The sequence below is a fragment of the Hypanus sabinus genome, chromosome 15 (genome assembly GCF_030144855.1).
Source record: "Hypanus sabinus isolate sHypSab1 chromosome 15, sHypSab1.hap1, whole genome shotgun sequence".
Classification (NCBI taxonomy): Eukaryota; Metazoa; Chordata; class Chondrichthyes; order Myliobatiformes; family Dasyatidae; genus Hypanus; species Hypanus sabinus.
This window is the reverse complement of record NC_082720.1, coordinates 27,944,114-27,964,524: the sequence shown is the minus strand read 5'-3', so window position 1 is coordinate 27,964,524 and position 20,411 is coordinate 27,944,114. Positions and strand designations below refer to the sequence as shown.

Here is a 20,411-nt window from a genome sequence, read left to right as displayed (position 1 = left end):
CAACTCTCAATTCAATTGGCAAAAATCACACACAATAATTGAACTGCACCACTGATTTCAGCTATAAAAGTAACTTATTCAAATAATAAACCTGCTACTAACATTACTGTTCAATTTAACTAGTTCATATGAACATCTATCCTCACCCACGTCTACAAACCCATTGTGCAGATCACATGTAAACGCATCTAAAAATCAATCCTTCAGATCACAAGTGAGAAACGCTTACCAGTTTCATTCTAGCAGCTGCTCTATTAGAATAAAGAATAGATCTATCTTTCTGGTGGCAGGCTGGGCAAATCCCAAGGGCTTCTGTATAGGAGTTCTCAGCTTCAGGATACTCTGCAAGTAATAGGAATAATATTAGTCATTACTTTTTTTCATTTAATAGCAATGTACAAAATTCAAAGTAAATTTATTATCAAAGTATACATTTCACCATATACAACCATGATTTTCATTTCCCTGTGGGCATACACAATAAATCCATAATAGAGTATTAACAATAACAGAATCAATGGACGACCACACCAACTTGGGTGTTCAACCAGTGTGGAAAAGACAACAACCTGTGTAAATACAAAAATGAGTAATGATAACTATAACAAAATAAGCAATAAATATCAAGATCATGAGGTTAAGAGTCTTTGTAATTGAGTCCATAGGTGGAGGGAACATCTCAGTGATGGTGCAAGTAAAGTTGAGTGAAATTATCCACTGGTTCAAAAGGGATAATAACCGCTCTTGAACCTGATGGCGAAACTCCTGAGGCTCCTGTACCTTCTTCCTGTTGGCAGCAGTAGGAAGAGAGCAAGATCTGACTGGTGGGGGTCTCTGATAATGGATGCTACTTTCCTGCAACAATGTTTCATGTAGACATACTCAATGGTGGGGAGACCTTACCCTTGATGGACTGGGCCATATCCACTACTTTTTCTAGGATTTTCTGTTCAAGGGCATTGGTGTTCCTGTACCAAGCTGTGATACACCAGTCAATATACTCTCCACCATACATCTACAGAAGTTTGTCAGAGTTTTAGATGCCAAGCTGAATCTTCACAAACTCAGAAGTAGAAATGTTGCCTTGCTATTTTCGGAATTGCATTTACATGGTAGGCAGAGGACAACTCCTCTGAAATGATAACACCAAGGAACTTGAGCTGTCCCTCTCCACCTCTGATCCTCAAATGAGGACTGGATCATGGATGCCTGATTTCCTCCCCCTGAAGTCAATAATCAGCTTCTTGGTATTGTGATATTGAGTGAAAGGATGTTGTTGTGGCACCAGTCAGCCCGAATTTCAATCTCCCTCCTATATGCTCATTCATCATCACCTTTAAAATGGCTTACGACAGTGTTGTTGTCGGCAAACTTGAATATGACATTGGAGTTGTGCTTAGCCTGTTAGTGTGTATTCTGGAGTTCGGGTACATAGCAAATATTAATGATATCCAGCAGCCAATCTTCAGACTTGAATATGGATCATAGATTAAATTTAGAATGCAGTTCAGAACAGGAACCATCCAATTGACTTAAGATGTCTGTATATGTATGAATGCAATTAACACCTCACTGCATGAATACGATTCAGAGACCACAGTAATTAACACTCATTTTGGTGGGAAGATCCAAGCATTTGAAAAATAACATGAAACTCTAAAGAAGCATTATGAGGACGCTGTAACCAAAGAAATTGTCCTGTTAACTTTGTTATTTAACATATAAAAATGTGCAGTAATGTCAGGTCAGTACACCTCACTCTCTCTCTCTCTTAATACTCCAAAGGCTGCCAGTTTGTGTGTCCAAACAAAGACTTCTATATCCACCAGCTGCAACTCTCTGGCAACTTCATTCAGTTACAACAAGCCACACAGTCATAAGTATAAAGCAAGTAGAGCAGGGGGCCAAGTACACAGCCTTGTGGTGCACCTGTCCTGATAGAGGTTGTGATGCGAGGTTGCTGCCAATCCAAACTGACTGGGGTCTGCAAGTGAGGAATCAAAGGATCAATTGCACAGGAATGTACTGAGGCCAAGGTCTCGAAGCTTTTTGAGGGGATGATTGTACTGAACCAATCTCTCAAAACATTTCATCACTGTGGATGTAGGTACTACTGGATAATGGTCATTGAGGCAGGTTATCATGTTCTCCTTAGGGTCCGGTATAATTAAAGCCTGCTTGAAGCAGGTCGGTACGTCTGACTGCCAAGCAAGAGATTAACAAACTTAGTGAACACACCAGTTAGTTGATCAGCACAGGGCTTTAGTTCTTAGCCAGGTACCCTACTTGGGCATTTATAAAGAATGTTATTAATGTTTTGCAGACTTGGATAAAATTATGTTGATTATTTTCTGACTTCCTTTAACTATGTTATGTCCATTCTGAAAACAAATTTTCAAGTTGAATTCCTCTTTCTTCACAATGCCTTTCCTTCTACCAACCGCAGGGTTCTGACAGGGTCCCCAACACATGTTCCATTTTCCACACTTCTGTTCTTATCCAACTTCTTCCCACCCATAGCATGGACACAGTTCTGATTTTCAACTTCCATGAACTGGTGGGATGGATCATCCTCCATTACTGCTATAAGATGGCACTGCCATGCTCATCTCCCCTACTCCTTTCTCAGCATTCTCAAAAGACGGTTCCCTTCATGATTTTCTGGTTCCACAACAATCACCCCACTTCTCAAGCAGCCGCTGGGGATCCAAATGCCTGCCCTTTAATATCTCCCAATCCCACCATACAGTTCAAGCAGCAATTCATGTTCAATTTTGCCAATGTAGTCTGATGCATTTAGTGTTCAACATGAGGTTTCTTCTATAAAGGAAAAACAAGAACACCAAAGAGGCAGCTATACAGCCTCCCCCGCATTCAGTCTTAAAACCTCAGTGCAAGTTCCCTAAAACCCTCAATTCCTGATCTTTCAAACATTTATTTACCTTCTCTCCAAATACTTTGTGATCTGACTCCTTAATCTTCTAGGGCAGTGTTCCTGAGATTTACTATGTTCAGTAAGAATTCCTATGAGCCTTGGTTTTAAGTGACGGACCCATTTTCTTGACATCAGGCTCCCTCAATTGTGACTCTGCCCCTAATGTAAACATCTCAGCATTCAGCCTGTCATACCTTCTTAAGATCTAATACTAGAGCACCCCTCACTCATCTGAGTTCCAAAGACTATGGTTGTAACCTCTTTAGTCACTAATCTCAATAATTAGCCTCCTGAATTGCCTTTAGACTGCCTCCAAAGCCAGTATTCTTCCTTAAACATGGAGACCAAAACTATGCAGAATATTCCAAGTGTGGTCTCACAACACCCTAAACAACTGTAATATTTCCCCAGTTCTAAACTCCAATTTCCTTCTAATATCCTATTTGCCTTTACAACTGTTATGACTCAATGGAGAAACTGGATCAGTAGGTGGATATGAAAGTCTTTTATTCATCACGACGAAGAGACATCCTCTTGGTAATCTCTTAAGCTCAAAGTTCTTGTGATCATATTCTTATACCCTTAAGACCAAAGGTACAGTAGGTGATTCAATACAATTTCCATAGTTACATTATTGTTTATTTCAATATTTGTGTCTGACAAATGGTTCCTTTTAATGTACAGTATTTACAGTGGAAGCACATTCTAATTGATAAGACACCTATGAAGGTTCAAATGTCTTTGCTGGGCCAAACTGATTCACACAGACAGTCTAAAACGCCCTTCTGAGGACAGAGAACCAGACATCCAAGATTAGTGTTGTGAGGGCTGATTCTCTGAGCGCACAAATCTCCCAACTATTGATAGATCTGCTATTTGTAGTGCTAAGTGATAATATTACTCTGGTCTGCAAGCTTCCTTGAAGCTGTTTACAATGATGCACATTATTTAAGCCATTGTTGCCTGGTTTGATGCAGGTCAATTAACATAACCCCACTGTTCAACATCTGAAAGTCTCAAGACACTTCACTTTGCAAACCCTATCACTTGGCAGCCAGACCCTACTGCAGGTCAGCCTGTGCTCCACAGACATTACTGTTTATTTGCAAAGGTGTCCTTTCAACTTCAAACAGATTACTGCTTGCAGTTTACATTAAGAACTGAAGACTGGTTCTCGTTTCCATTAATATCTGTAATGTTCACATAATTCCATTTCTCCTCAGTAACCCCCACCATCAACTACTTGTTGCATCTCCCTGCTAATTTGTGATTCATGTGCAAGAACACCTAGGTCCTTCACTTGTAACCTCTCTCCACATACATACATAACAGTTTGCCTTTAAATCCTATTACCGTAAGTAAATGTTATCACACTTTCGCACATTTAAGGCAATTTGCCAAGTTTCACCCACTCAAGCTATCCACATCCTGTTGCAGAGTCCAAATGTTCTCATTGCGACATGCTTTTCAATGTCTTCAATGAATTTGGATAGCTTACACGTTGCATTCTTTTACCTATTTATTTTTAATTTATTATATATTTTTTTCACATTTAAGGAAGCTTGCGGACCAGACTGATATTATCACTTACACATAAAATGTATCATATATACAGTATATTTGAGGGCTAAGAATGAATCCTGTGTGGGGCAGTCCGCTAGTCACATCCTTCCACCCTGAAACAGATCTATTCTGACTCTAGCTCTCATCGAGAGCTGTTTTCATGTGTGCCTGAATCTTCTATGGCATCTTACCAAACACCTTCTGAAAACCCAAATAGTATTCATTTCTACACTCCATTCTCTTTACACCATCACTGCAATCTTGGACCATGTGTCATGAATAAACTAGGTGCTCTTTGTTCCTTGATAAATATTTGCTTCAGGGACAATTTGTTTCTCAATAATTTCATGAAATTTAATAAAGCTTTTTATGTGAACAAACTGGCTGAATTGCAAACTGGAAATATCTACCTCTTCCAGACATATCAGCCATTAATAATCAACCTTCACCGCCCTCTCTCAAATAGTATCAACACCATCCATGTCACCTGGATTTTGCTAGTCAGCACCCTCACAGACAACTCTTAGTTCCCACCATCCTTCTCTGCACCTCAAAACCTGAAGAAATTAAAAGCCTGTGGAACAGCTAGCTGGAACAAGGACAGTGGACATGTATACAAATCAAATGTCTTAGATGTGGAAGTAAGGGTGGTGCAGAACTGATAAGGGAACAGAATAATGAAACGCTGTCATTCTTGTCTACATGTTGACAAGAAAATTCAGGAATTCTATAAGTATTAGAAATGAATTTGCATTTTATGTAATAAGTTGATACAATAAAGTTGTGAATAGTGTGGTCATTCAGTTAACCTAAGTTAATTGACCAAGGTAAGGATCAATACATGCTTGGCTCATTAATTTCCTAATTTGGATTTGAGATCATCCACCTGAAATGTCAATACTGTTTTATTCTCCACATCTGCTACTGGTCCTGCATTTTCTTGTCCACATGTAGACAAGAATAACACTTCATTATCTTTTGCCTTATCAGTCCTGCACCATTCTGTTGGCTCTGATTCATCAAGTCATCCTGTGTCCACCCCTCATTGGCTCAGGCCCAACTGTTACAACCTGCAAAATGCCATGGGAAATCATGAAATGAGAAAATAAATGTGTTTTTCTTCATAGTAGTGCAGTGATTAGGCAGGATTGGTCAAAGATTAGATGACCATTTCAAACTATACTGCCTGTGATTTTTTAACAGTTTAAATCATTCTGAAACACCTACCTCCTTTTTTAAACTGCTCATTGCCAACCTCTTTCAGTGTTAAACTCTCACTTTGTCTTCGCTGTAAAACAGAATGGTTATCAAATTATTAAAAAAAGCAATTCACAAATTGTAAGTTTCAACACTCAAGACCAGCAGCTGATACTTGACAATACTAATTAAATTTTCTGTAACTTGGAAGAGCAAGCGTTTGATATAACACTACATGTATTCATGCCCATCAGGAAAATATCAAGTAATATGCTGTGACTTAGTGGTGATAGACAAATATGTAGTTGGACACTTGAAAAGACCATAAGATATAGGAGCAGAAGTAGGCCGTTCAGCCCATCGAGTCTGCTCTGCCATTCAGTCATGGGCTGATCCACATTTTCAGAAGGCCTTTGACAATCCAAGTACACCACATCCACTGCATCTCTTTTGTCTACCCTGGTTGTAATTTGCTCAAAAAAATTGCAGTAGGTTAGTCAGGCAGGATTTTCCTTTAAGGAAACCATGCTGGCTTTGGCCTATCTTGTCATGTGCCTCTAGGTACTCCGTAATCTCATCCCTAACTATCAATTCCAACCACTGATATCTGGCTAACAGGTCTATAGTTTCCTTTCTGCTGCCTCCCACCCTTCTTAAATAGTGGAATAAGATTTGTAATTTTCCAGTCATCCAGTACAATGCCAGAATCTACTGATTCTTGGAAGATCAAGAATCTGGTCCAAAGTCTTTGGAATGTCTAAACCAATTTCTCTATCGTGTCTTCAATTTATGCTACCCCTAGCCTCTCATGTACCCAAAAATAGTAAAATTTTTGGTCCAATCTTTTGACTCTTTAGAATTCTCTTCTACTCAGTTGCTGGGAAATTAATTTACTCTAAATGTATGCAAAATTATTGTACATCTGTGAAAAAAGTTTACAACTTATGCTTTACGACCTTTTAAGAGCAAAACTACTGCTTTCTCAGGTTGAGTAGATAGTATTATTTCATTATGTGAAGAATTCCTAATGCCTATTTAATATAGGGCTTCTTGATCCAGAGTTTTAACAAATAATAGCATTTTATCTCATTCTTATATCTTCTACTTTAACATTATGTGATGGCCAGAATTCATATTTATATAAAAACATTTGAGTGCTCACTTAATTATCATCTTTCCCTGGTAGTTATTTGCTCAACATTTTTTTTTTAAACTACCGTACCATGGGTACAGTTCATTCTGTACCTTCAATTTTAAATTAATCCCTAATTATTCACACCATTAGACATTAGATGTAATCAGATACAAACTATGCAAAAAAGGTGATGTTCCTACATTTTCAATTTCCCTACAGGAAAAGAAGATTTTAATTTCTCTTTAACCTGTATTTTGAGAAGAAACTTGAACAGTTTACGCCTATGAAAGAACTATCATAAAGTACATATAGGGTGAGGAGGAAAAGTGTTTCAGTGCTCCGATTTCTGCTTTCCAGAATTTTCCCCAAACTGACAATCACATGGTATGGTAAAGTCAGCTATCCTTCAGGGTCTCTTAATCTTGCAAGCTCATAAGAGTAACACCACATTAATATTTAGTTTGAGTGGGATGCAAATTGTAGTTTTAAAAAGAATAGTACATCACCAAAGGCCTACTTGAAAGTATTGGGTGTTGATTTCCTCCAATAAAATAAGTATGAACTTGGCAGAACATACATTTTATTTAAGTAATGTACACAAAATGCTGGAGGAACTCAGCAGGCCAGGCAGCATCTATGGAAAAGAGTAAACAGTTGATGTTTCAGGCCGGGACCCTTCATCAGGACTCTGAAGACAGGTTTCAGCCCAAAACATCCACTGTACTCTTTTCCATAGATGCTGCCTGGCCTGCTGAGTTCCTCCAGCATTTTGTGTGTGTTGCTTGCATCTCCATCACTGCAGACTTTCACTTGTTTGTGATTGGATTACACTTTATTTATGTTGTCTAATGGGTGCCACATGAGTTTCACATATGAACTATGCAAATCCCAACTGTTTATGGATGCTCTGCTTCGTGACATGTTAAGCTTCCCTTATGGGCAATGGCAAACATAGGCTGAAACGTCCAGACCACCATTCCAAGCACATAGGCACACTGCAATGGATTTATGAAAGAATGAACAACATCGCTGCTGCTTTTATCAGGAGTACAAACTCAGAACCCAGTAATGCTGATAAAACTATTATAGTTTTAAAATACTGTTTAACATTATGAACTGAAACTAGCAAAATTCACACAATTTTTCATATCTATGGAAAACTAGTTTTCAGCCAAGGCTCGTTTATATTCACAAAAAAATTAGATTCAACTGGGGAGTTAGAACTCCTAATAGAAGACTGAAAAATACTGCTTCCCAAAATGCAGAGAAGAAACAAATATTCACAGGGCAGAAAGTTCACAAAAGATACTTAGCTACAGGAAGGCTATAGGCTCATTGTCTACAATACTGGGAAGGAGGCAGTGCAAGAAAGACAATGAGCTGGAAATCTAAGATGAAAATAATGGTCAGACTATTACAGTGGAGAAAATCTGATGTGTTTGGAGTATGCAGATGCAAACTTTCAACCCTAGTGCTATATAGGACTTAAAAGTTTCACAATTCTCAATTAAGTGCATCTCCAGTAAAATCAAAGGAAGTCTGTAAACTCTTATGAAATTAAAAACAGCGAAACTGTCACGCTTCGTCGAACGAGTTATTACTCAGATTTTAATGATCCACTAATGCTGAACAAGCTTATTTACCTAGATAAAACATAATATAGTACTACAAGTACATTTTAATGAAAACAATTATTTGTTTTACTTATATTTGTCTTTATCTTAAGTGTAAATCTAATTCTTTGCCACTCTGTAAAAAAAAACAGCTGAAAATAAGGGCTTGCTGTGTCTTGACGAAGTAGTGTATTCTTCAATGTGGTTTAATCAGAATCAGGTTTAATATCACTGTCATTTGTTGTGAAATTTGTTAGCTTTATGGCATTAGTACAATGAAATACATGATATATAAATACAGAGAAAAAAGCTGAGTTACATTAGTACATGTATGTCTAGCAAACAGTTAAGATAATATAAAGAGTGCAAAATAACAGAATAAAAGCTTGCCTGGTGGCAATACCGCCATTACAGCCAGGAGTGACTCAAGGCCACTGCTGAGGTTAGGAACAGCAAAATATGCCCATGCAAAAGGTTACCTAGAACAGTACAGGCTCACAATGTTGTGCTGACCTCTTAACCTGCTCCAACATCAATCTAATTCTTCCTTCCTGCATAGCTCTCCTTTTCTTTCACCTACATACCAATCTTCTCTTAAATACCCCTAATGTATCAGCCTTTACCATCACCCCAGCAGTTCATCCCACACACCTACAACTCAAACCTACCTTTGACATGCCTCCCTATACTTTCCTCCAATCATCTTACAATTCTTCACTCCAGCATTAGCCATTTCTGAAATGAGAAAAGGCACTCTATCAATCCCTCTTAGACACCTCTCATCCTCCTCCCATCCAAAGCAAAACGTCGAAGCTCATTCAACCTTTCCTTTTAACACAAGCTCTCCAAACCAGGCAGCACTGTGGTATATCTCCTCTGTACACTCTTTTTAAAGCTTCCACATCCTTACTAAAATGAGACAACCAGAAATGAACACAATACTCCATGTGTGACCTAAACAGTTTTCAGGAGCTGCAACATTACATTACCTTGTAGCTCTCAAATTAAATCCCCTACTGATGAAGACCAACACACCATTCTAACAGCTTGCACAGCAACTTTGAGGATCTATAGGCATATGCCCCAAGATTCCCCCGTTCCTCCACACTGCTATGAATCCAATCATTAACCTTGTACTTTGCCTATGTTCGACCTTCCGATATGTATCACTTCATGCTATTCTAATTTGAACTCCATCTGCCACTTCTCAGCCCAGGTCTGCATCCTATCAATGACCTATTCCAATCAACGGCAACCTTCTACAATATCCACAAACCCACGCACTTCTGAGTCATCCACACCCTTACTAACCCACCCTTTCACTTCGTCATCCAATCTTTCATAAAAATCCAAAAAGCAGAGGTCCCAGAACAGATCCCTTGTCACCCACCTCCAGGTAGAACATAGTCTGTCTACTACCACCCTGCCTTCTGTGGGCAAGCAAATTCTGAATCCACGCATCCAAGTTTCCCAGTATCCCACGCCTCCTGATTTTCTGAATGAGCCTAACCATGGGGGGGGGGGGGGGGGGGGGAATCTTTGCTAAACACCTAAAAACCAGATATACCACATCCACTGCTCTGCCTTCAATTTATTTATTACTTCCTCAAAGAATTCAATCAGGCTCACGAGGCATGAGCTGCCCCTCCTCGTACACCTTTGGTTACCTGGTTTTCTCCCAACGCCACAGCATCAATACAAACATTGTGCCATCCTTGGAACCTATTTGTTGTGAGGTAAATAACCGCATACAAATTGAGCTGAAAGGAAACTTATAGAAATAAACACTTGATTTTAATTAAGGCAATTGCACACCTCTGAAGATAAATATTGGAAGGGGAGAAAAATGCCAGCAAGACTATTCATATTTGGTACCCAGAAACTAAAGCCTAGTTACATTTAAACTCAATGTGAAGGGCACCAACATGAAAAGAACATTAATATCAGAGTCTTAAAAATTAAACAGAAAATTCAAAATAAAAACAAATGTCAACATGTAATGAAGCAAAATTACACTCCTTACCTTTTTCTCTTCTTCAGGCAAATCTTTTTCCAATTCTCGTAAATATTCTTCATCAAACTCAAGTGTTTTGGTTTCTTCTAACTTAGAATCATTCTCCTGTTCCAACTTTGTTACATCTTCTTCCACATCTGCACACCCATCAGTCTCAAGTGCTTCCCTGCATTCAAAGAATCGTTCTTCTGCTGACCCTCGACTGTCAGCATTAATGTCTAACTGTGGCCTGTCAGCATTGCCACTCGCTCCTGCAACATCACCATCCACTGTGGGTAGCCTGCATGAAGCTGAGTCACAAGTTAGTTGGCCAGAAGATACATCCTGCTTGTCTGTATCACCATCAGAAATGTTTAAAGCAGTCCCCAATTTTTTAAGAATCTCTCTGTCTTCTGATTCCTTATCCATTTGAAAGCCAAATCTCTTGAATCAGAAAGGAAATATACACAATAACTGATTACTTAATAATCAATTCACCATAACTCTTCTCCTGAAAGGCAGAATAATTCAAAATGCAATCCCACACACAGCTCATAGAAACATTCTTGAAACTGTACAGATTTTTTCAAAATGTAATGAAAAGGAATTTTCACCACCATAGAAATCTTTCTTTCTGCTTCCACATCTTCCTACAATTTGTTACAATACACATATAAAAAATAATCAATGTCTTGTATACATCAGCTTCAACTCAGTGCTGTATGGAGAGTGGTGTTTTAATATTGTATATTAAAACAAAGATCCCAATGCTCTCCCAGTTTGTGATACATTACTTTAAGGGGTAAAATATTTCTTTGAACAAGTCTGACAAGACCAACTAGCTCACAAGATAACTCAGGATATGTTAAGTGCACTGAAACCCTGGCTGTACTTTAAAAGCATTTCATTAACTGTAAAGCAATTTGCTACAGCCTACAAGAGGCAGAAAATTATTGTTTTAAAGTATTTATTTCAGAAGAGCCCAAATTTGTTTCTATTTTGTGATGTATTATGCCAATACTCCTCAGATTCGCTCTGCGTCACATACCTAGCTTTACTTCCTGTTCGTATTTTAGATTCCCAGCATCTATACGTGTTGCGTATTAAACCTGTTATCAGAACCTAGTATCTCCGAAAGAACAATATGCCCACATGTAAACAAAAATAGATCACACCCTCTCTAGGCTGTCATTGGACTCTAGTTGCATAAGTGCAGCTACTTAATTTACCGCACATCATGCCTCAGTCGGTAAATTGGAGTTTGATCCCCAGCCTAATCCAAACCACAGTGCTTCGACCATTATTTTACTGATGCATCCAGATGAAATCTAGCTTCTGTCGCTACCAGTTTTAAGTGAAATGGGGCCTACTACCCTTGGGAGAGGGGGCGACACAATCCAGCTAGAAGGCTGGTACAGAGGCAAAAGATCGTGTAAATCTGACGATCAGGCATCATCTGTCCAGGGCGAAGCTGAGTTAATGCTCTCGGACGATAACCCTCCAGGGTTTGCGAACTCTCCAACCCGAGTTCGGACAGACCGCGGGACCATCCGTGCCCAATGCATTTAAAGGGAGGCGACGACCTCTTTATAACGGCCTGATTGAATCGCGTAGGACGGTCGAGAGCCCGTTCGCCTCCCAGTCATGCCCGAGGGTAAGGCCGGGGTGCCCGACGACGGCGACCACTACTCACCTGCGCTTCAGCTCACCCACCCCACTAATGCGCACAATTCGCTCGACGGAAACGCTAATTCACTTCCGCTGATCCAACCAACTGGAAACGTCCCACCTGTGGCATGCTGGGAAATGTAGTTCACACTGTCCAGAACATGTGTTAACAAGTTCGAGCGAGTCTTGCAATTGCATGTAGGTTTGCTGGGTTTCCATTTGTTTCAGATGCTCATGTATTTTTATTCAGAACAATTTTAATTGTTTTTGGTTAAACTGCATTTTCTAGAGTATAGCATAATTTTCAAAGATCATGGGGCATTTCGAGTTCTTTAAGAATTAAATTACCATGAATGTTTTAACATTGCACGTACGGTACATACCATTGAGAGGTACGCCCTTCATAGTTCTCACCACTCTTCTATTCACAGCCCCCTCCCACATTTATCCCTTCTTCAGGATCCTCTTACTCTTTTCCTTTGACTAACTGCCTCTTCTGCAGCACTATACCCAGAGAAGCAACTGGACACAAGGCACTGTCTGGGTTTGGCAGAAGCCTCCGGAGAGGCGCATTATGCTGCTTGATTTGGGCTGAAGAAGTTCTCCCTAATTCAAAGAGCCACCTCCCAAAGTCTGCAATGTGTAGTGGAAGGCCCTCTCAGAAAGCTTTGGCAGTGTGCTGCAAAGAGGTTATTGGATCTGGTGGACTGTGCCAATTGGTGGGGATAGATTTGTTCTCACTCCAATGAGTGAACTTTGGTTCTAACACCGGCCCAATCTTGAGCAGAATAGGGTCAAGCAAGGCAGTGTTGTCACACCTACTCTTATCTTTTACCATAATTTTTCTTCTCAACAAGTTTCCCACTGGAGTGTATCTGATCTACAAGAAAATGGGAATCTGTTCAATCTCCAAAGCTGAATCAAAGTGATTCCAAAATTTGTTATTGAGCTAGAGTACCTGTTGTGTTCTCTATAGTCATATGTACCGTGGGTTACTAATAAAGAAACATCTTCTGGAAGAAATACAGCTTTTATTTAACAACAACCGCAATGTGCTTACAATGCCATGTTTTTCTCGATCTTTCTATCATTCCTGTGCATGCTCAGAACTCTCTCCAATCGCATTCTTACACGTCATATCACCACACCTTCCTTTCCTTAAAAAGAAAAACAATTCGCAACATTGACCAGAGCAAATGCATAATTTAACATGTCTCTATCAGACTCTCTGGGGGTTTATGAGCATGAGTAGACCTTCTAAATGGTTCGCTTGTGTTTTGTTGTTATTTCCATGTTTTGTCTGGTCTACCTCAGTTAACTGAAACTCTGAATTGGCTCTTTCTTGAGGTCTTTGTGATTTCTTCTTAACAATGCTCCTTCTTCTGTTTAGACCATGTATGATCTGGGTTGTACTTCTTTAAGTACTGTAGCTTTCTGTGTCCATGTGCTCACTTTGTCTTGTATCCTCACTTCATCTCCTTGGTGCAGTTCAGGTAATGGATGAGAATATCTATTGTTACGTATCCTGTAACTGGATAACTTACCAGCAAAGATAGAGAGGTCTGTTGAAGTCTGTTGTCACTATTTTCAAAAGTTTTTATTTATAAAGGGACACAAAAGTAGGGTTAATACATACATTCAGATAGTGCACATCATCAACATTCAATCTAAAGCGAGGGTATAGTAATAATCATCATTAAGAAATGAGCTCTGCTGGTGTCTAGGGGTTAATAGATTGTCTGTTGGAAATATAAAAGTCACTCTGAAAGTCTGCAGGCCTCAGCCCTTTGAAAATCGCTGGGTTTTGCGTGGGGCGACCGAGAGAGAGAGATTGGGGGGAGAAGAGAAAGAACTTGCCGAGTCTTGATGAATCTTCCGTGAAATCGGGGGAGCGTTGGTTCCCTCTCCCCGATGTTAGTTAAAAGCGGTTTTCTGTGATTCCAGCCACAAATTCCAATCCCGGAATCTAACGCATGTGGCTTCCTTCAGAATGGCTTCCCGCTGCTGCGGGAACACTCTCTCGTGTCTTTTTGGTGCGTCTGAGGGGGCTGTCCCCCTGAGACTCTCCTTTATACTTCCTCACGGGGTCGCAGGTGTCAATCAGGTTGGGATGATGCAATCTCTCTCTCAACCAGCCCACCTTGCCCGAGGGCTTTTCACGTGGTCTCCATGAGACAATAGTCGCTGTTGTCTTTATTCTGTATCCCTGGTGGTACCTACAATTTGGCACGTCTCTCTCTCTCTCTCCGACTGGGTCTACTGACCCCCCCCCCCCCTTTCGACGGGTGCTCTTGCGATTCTCACAAAGGAGGGGGCTGGGATCATAACACTATCAAAGTATGTTTTCTGCTTTGCTTTGTGTTCACCTTTCCATCTTTTCACTTGTTCACCTCCCTCTGTTCTCAGAAGGATCTCATTTATTGGCAGATTGGATCTCAAACGGCATCCCATCAAGACCTCAGCAGGTGAAAATCCACATTCAAGTGGAGTACTGTGACAGGCCAGAGAAGCTTTATAAAAATCACATCAGTTACCTTTTGCTTTGTGCACTAGTTTCTTGATAATTCTTACTGACTTTTCAACTAATCCATTGGACTGAGGGAAAAATAGACTAGGTGTTGTATGAACAAAGCCCCATTCCTGAGCAAAATGTCTCATGCATTCACCATTGAATTGTGGACCATTGTCTGTGAACACTTCATCAGGTACTCCATGTATGGAAAAACTGATTTCATGCATGTAATTACACTCTCTGCAGTTGTTCTTCTCAGACCACACACTTCAGGACCCAAAGAGTAGTAATCTGTTATTAATAGATAATCTTTGGTATTAAAGGGTTGATAAAATGTCTAATTTGGAGATATCTAAAGAAATGAGTGTTAGGTAGGCCAAACTTTACAGACAATTGTTCAAAAGTTGCAAACCACTTATCTATGAAAAGATCTTCAAAGCACCTAATGCCCTTTCTGTGCCAGTCTAGAAAAGTTAACTTTCATGAGGTACCCGTTAAAAATGCTGTGGATTTGTTTCTTCGTATGAATCCATTGGGTAAAGGTTTAATTTCTACTATTCGAGATACGTTAGCAATGTTGAGGTGAGCCCCCTTTGACAAAATTAAAACTGCCTGAGAGCATGATTTAAGTTTTTCTTTGTCTGACAAGGTTTGGGATTCAATTCTCAAGTCAGTTAATTCAACTTCTGTATGTGCTCGCCACTGCCTTTTACAGTTCAATGGTGTACACAGGGCTCATATGTCTAAAACTAAATTGTTTTGGTTCTATCCTGATATTAAACCCTGTTGTGATAAGTGCAAAGGGTGCAAGACCTCTCTTATTCATATGTATTGGGCTTGTCCTAGCTTGGAGAAATTCTGGAGAGTTTTTTTTAACTTTATCTCATATACTTACTTGCTATTTGGAACCTAACCCTCTGATTGCTCTTTTCGGTACTTTGGGAGAAGTTGACATGCATTTGACTCCGACTAAGTGTCGTACATTGTCTTTCACCTCCCTTTTGGCCAGACGTGCAGTCCTTCTTAGATGGAGAGATGCTGCCCCACCCACTCATGCTCAATGGCTCAGAGATACTATGTCCTGCTTAGACCTTGAAAACATTCATTATTCACTTCTTAAGTCGGACATGAAGTTCCAAAAGGTGTGGGGACCTTTTCTTGAATATTTTCATAATTCCCGTTTAGATTAAGGGTGCATCCTCCCTTTTTTTCTTTTGCACTTAAATCCCTTACTTCCAGCTTCTTATGGTTAAGATTTATGTTTTGTTTTGATGTGTAAACATATTACAGATTGGGTAGTAGGCAATATACCTTCTTTTTATAAATACAGCTTCGTGGTGATAAAGTTCTGATTAACTTTTTTATATATCATAAGGTTGGCTTGGAGTTAGGTAGTGGGAGGGTGGGGTGGTAACTAACTTTATATGATTCTACTATGTGTGCATTTTCTTAATTGTTATGAACTGTACTTTTGATATGTTTGTTTAGCACTGTATAAACCTCTTTTTACTTTTTTTGTTTCATCGCATTGTAGAAACTCATAAAAAAATTAAAGAAAAAAGATAATCTTTGTCAGTTACAAAAAGATCAATGCTGCCCTTTTGATCAGGTCTCTGAGGACTAGGATGTGGATGCAGTGGCTCCTTAGGGTTGCTAGGTTGGTATTTAAGCCATATTTGACAAGAAGACACCAATTCTGCAATCTCTTGATCAATCCTGTACCAAAACTTCACTTCCTGCGCCCTTGTCAAAGACGGGCCGACCCGATGCAAAGGCGCAAGTACCACGGACGCAATGAAACCATAAAACAAGCGATACTTTATCAAACTTTTACTCTTTATCCATTGCATGCTATGGGGGAAGTTACAGTCTGATCTCCCAAACAGCCATTCCGGACACTGCCCTTCCCCGAACACAATTCTTCACAATTTATAACATTGATCATCACAGGAAATATTATAATTACACAAGTTAATGCAGTTTTAGAATACTTTTGATCACATGCTAAGATAAAATTAGATGTAAAATCATCATTGGTTAGTTATAATTATTTTCTGCCAAAGCTAGCCTGGATACAACATTAGTTCCTCATGCTGACACCTCCCCCTACTTTCGAACGTTCTACCCCCTAACCTATCCTTCCCATATTTAGTTATGTCATACCTCAAAATGCTTTGTGTGACCAAATAATTCCTTATTTCAACCTATATCTAACATTATTAGCGAACAATGTCTAGTATGTCACTTGTCGCTGGGTAAGGTTCCCTTTTGGCTGTCTAGCAACAGTAACATGCATCAGGTAATTGATCATCTATACCCCTATTTACCTATCCCTTTACTCCATCACCTTTCTCTTACATTTTTCAATGCCTTGGTGGCCTTCATGAATTTTTCCAAGCATTTCTTTTCGGAGACTTTTAGGAATCACAATTCTGCTACCTTTGTACAATATTGTGTTGGCGTGTGGCCTAGTGGATAAGGCATTGGTCTAGTGATCTGAAGGTCACTGGTTCGAGCCTCAGCGTTGTGTCCTTGAGCAAGGCACTTAACCACACGTTGACATCAGTGCCAAGCTGCTTGGACAACATCAGTGGCATCAGAGCAAGGTTTTCAGCTTGGGCAACCACCGGCATACAACCCTACCCAGGCCTACGCCCTGGAAACCTTCCAAGGTGCAAATCCATGGTCTCACGATCCTAACGGATGCCTATTGTACAATATCCCATCCACAACAGAAAGTTCTGATTCAATAATCTTGTCCTACTGAGGTACAGTCATGCCTATTATCTGGCCATCCATCCGTCACCACTTGTATCACCTGACTGAGAATTTTGTCCTTCTCTGTCTCAAGATGCAGCGTGTGTTGCCTTTATGGCATTTGTTTAGTTTATAATATTTTCACTTTAGTAATTCATTTGTTAGCATTTTTTAGTTAAAGGTAGGATTGTTTAAAGTAAATTCGTTGTCTGTGATATATCGCGGCATGTGATGACGTCACATCCGGTTTCGCTGCGTCTTGTGGGAAAATACGGGTTTGGAGAAACGGGAAGGAGGGGGCTCACATGTGCAAGATCAACGCAAGAAAAGTTGTCTTTCTATGCACTAGAAACATAGTGAAGCAACGCCACAAGTTCATGAGATAATCGATATGTCGAATTAAAATGTTAACGCTGATGCTGTTAAAAGTAATGACGGTTGATAAGGTTTATGTTTTTGTTATTTAAAGAGTTGCGGATAGTTTGTGCTGAAGTGTATTTAAAGCAGTCAATGGCGTAGGTAGATTCTGACTGTATGCTGCACTTTAATGTAATGTAGTTGTAGTTTTACTTTTGCAAGTATTTATGATGTAAATGTGATATCAAGAAGGAAACAAATACTGTACAAATTTTGTGTTGTTTTATCAACAGTTTTCACCATACGTTAATGAGGAAGAGTGAACAGTAAATGGTTAATCTTACTGCAATCCAGTTTTCATTGACTACGTTTACCTCGGTGTTTAGTTCAGCGTTCTCTTACACCTGAGCGAGAACACTACACAGCAGTTCCAACTTTTCGGGACAGTCTCTATCAATAAATATCTGAACATCAATAACATTCCTGTGACTGTCTTTTGTTGTTGGATCCACAGCTCTGGAAAGTGTGTCAGCCGTGTACATGAATTTTCCAGGTGTGTATGACACATATCTTTGCAATTTGATCATCGTTCGCTGAATTTGCAAAGAGCAGTTGCTTAAAAGTTTGTGAAACTGTGCAATCAGAGACTCATGATCAGTTTCAACATCAACAGATTGCCCTGACACAAACTGATGAAATCTCTCACAAGCAAACATAATGCTGAGCAATTCTTTTTCAACTTGGGCATACCTTGTTTCTGGATCAGACAATGAACGAGATGCATATGCCGCTGGCAGCCATTCCATATCATGTTTCAGGGGTAATACTGCCCCTAAAACTGCTTGAGATGCATCACATGAGATTTTGATGGGTCTCTCAGCATCATAGAATTTCAACACAGGTTCTTTGGTGGGCACTTTCTTGAGATTTTGCCATGCTTTCTCCTGTTCATGGTTCCAGCCCCATTCGCTTTTCTTTTCTGTTAGCTGCCTCAATGGAGCAAGCTGTTCTGAAAGATTGGGTATGAATTTTCCCATGTACAAGACCATTCATAGTTGACCATTCCCATGAACCTTTAAGCATCCTTTTTACATTGCCAGACATCCCACCTCTCCCGGAAATTCCGGGAGTCTCCTGCATATTGATAGCAGTTCCCTGACTTCCGCAAATTATACACAATATCCCGGAAATCAATTTTTTTTGAGAGTGAGAGCACGAGAGAGTGTGTGTGTGTGTGTGTGTGTGTGTGAGAGAGAGAGAAAGAGCATCCTGATTGGTCTCTCTTTGTGCTAAGTAGACCTATCAGTTTTCTCCGTGGGCGGGCTTTACAGTCGACCTCTCTCTCTCTTTCATTGTCCATCAGTTCAGTTTAGTGTCCTGCAGCACCAAGGCAGATTGTTCCAAAAAAAGAATATATAAAACATACTTCACTCCAGACTACACTAAAATGTACCCCTGCCTAATAGGGGTCAAAAATAATGACGGTGTTGTTTGCTGCACTGTTTGCAACAGTGAATTTTTTTTCTCTATTGCCCATGGTGGGTTAAATGACAGTAAAGGACTTGTTGAGTTTAACAGGTGTCATTCGTTCATTAGCATAGCTAACATTATTTAAGCCAGATGCTAAGGAGCTACTCTATTGATGTCCTACGTGATGAGGACGAACTCCCTGTAGACTTGCTTAAAGTTGTAATAGAATAAAAAAAAACGACTCCATGATCATATATAACGTGAGCAACCCTGAAATTCGCCGCCCAGATGAAGAGCTTTTTTTTTGGGCACCTGGCAAGGAGGCAGTTGCTAAGCAAGGAAGCACAAGAGATCCCCCCTTACAAGACAAAGCAGTTCTTCAAAGATGCCAGAGCATTTTGTGTCAGGTGCTGTCAAAAAATCTTGGAGAAGTTCTCAATGAAAGACCAAATCTTGAAAAATCTGTCAGTAGTCAATACAGAGAACCAAGATGAGGCGAATCCAGAGCAGATTTTGAATTTGGCAGAGAGATTTCCAAATGTGATCAAGGCAGATGCAAGAGAACAGCTCCAGTTGGAAGTCCTGGATTATGTCTCAACGAACCTTGAAGGACTGGTGCCGAACTACAAAAGTTCGCCAGTTGATGAGTTCTGGGGGAAGCTGTCCAAAGTAAAATCTGTGAGCACAGGGCAGCTGAGACTCAAAGAGCTCTGCCAGTTGAAGCTGCTTTTGGTGCTGCCAAATTCTAATTGTGATGTAGAAAGGGCATTGAGCATGGTGCGTCATGTAAAGACGGAATTCAGAAGTCAGCTGTCTGACAAAACACTTGTGAGTGTGGTGTCTTGCAAAATTTAAAAAATTCATTGACACAGACTGCTATGAGGTTGAGACTTCCGGCAAAATGCTCAGGTCTGCCAAGCAAGTCACATCACAGTACAAGGAAAGTTTGCAAAAGAAATAGAAAAACTATTTGTATTAGCATTTGGCTATCAGCATTGAGACTGCTAACAAAATACTCAACAAGGATATAAACTGTTGTGTTCTTTCATAATCAAATGTCCTGTATACATACACCCTTGGAGGATGACCGGGGGAGGGGTGGTGGTGCTACCTCCCTGAAATGAATTTTTGCAGAGTGGGATGTCTACATTGTGGTCTTGGCATGTCCTCAGTAGCAGAAATCTTCGATGGATCAGGACGCACACCCTCAT

At 39.9% G+C, this 20,411-nt stretch overlaps 1 protein-coding gene across 2 annotated transcripts in view; it reads right to left on the bottom strand.

Moving 5' to 3' along the window:
- Positions 1-12,198, bottom strand: part of ttc1 (tetratricopeptide repeat domain 1) — a 45,168-nt gene extending 32,970 nt beyond the window's left edge. The window contains exons 1-4 of one of the 2 annotated variants that reach the window (XM_059990144.1): positions 12,130-12,198; positions 10,467-10,880; positions 5,726-5,786; positions 230-342 (exon numbers count right to left, since the gene is read on the bottom strand). In XM_059990144.1, the coding sequence (XP_059846127.1) occupies positions 230-342; positions 5,726-5,786; positions 10,467-10,865 (573 nt within the window). In that variant the 5' untranslated portion in view covers positions 10,866-10,880; positions 12,130-12,198. Of the gene's footprint in view, positions 1-229; positions 343-5,725; positions 5,787-10,466; positions 10,881-11,809; positions 12,109-12,129 lie in introns of those variants that run through there. The other variant, XM_059990143.1, reaches the window with a different exon arrangement.
- Between the last annotated feature and the right edge of the window lie 8,213 nt (positions 12,199-20,411).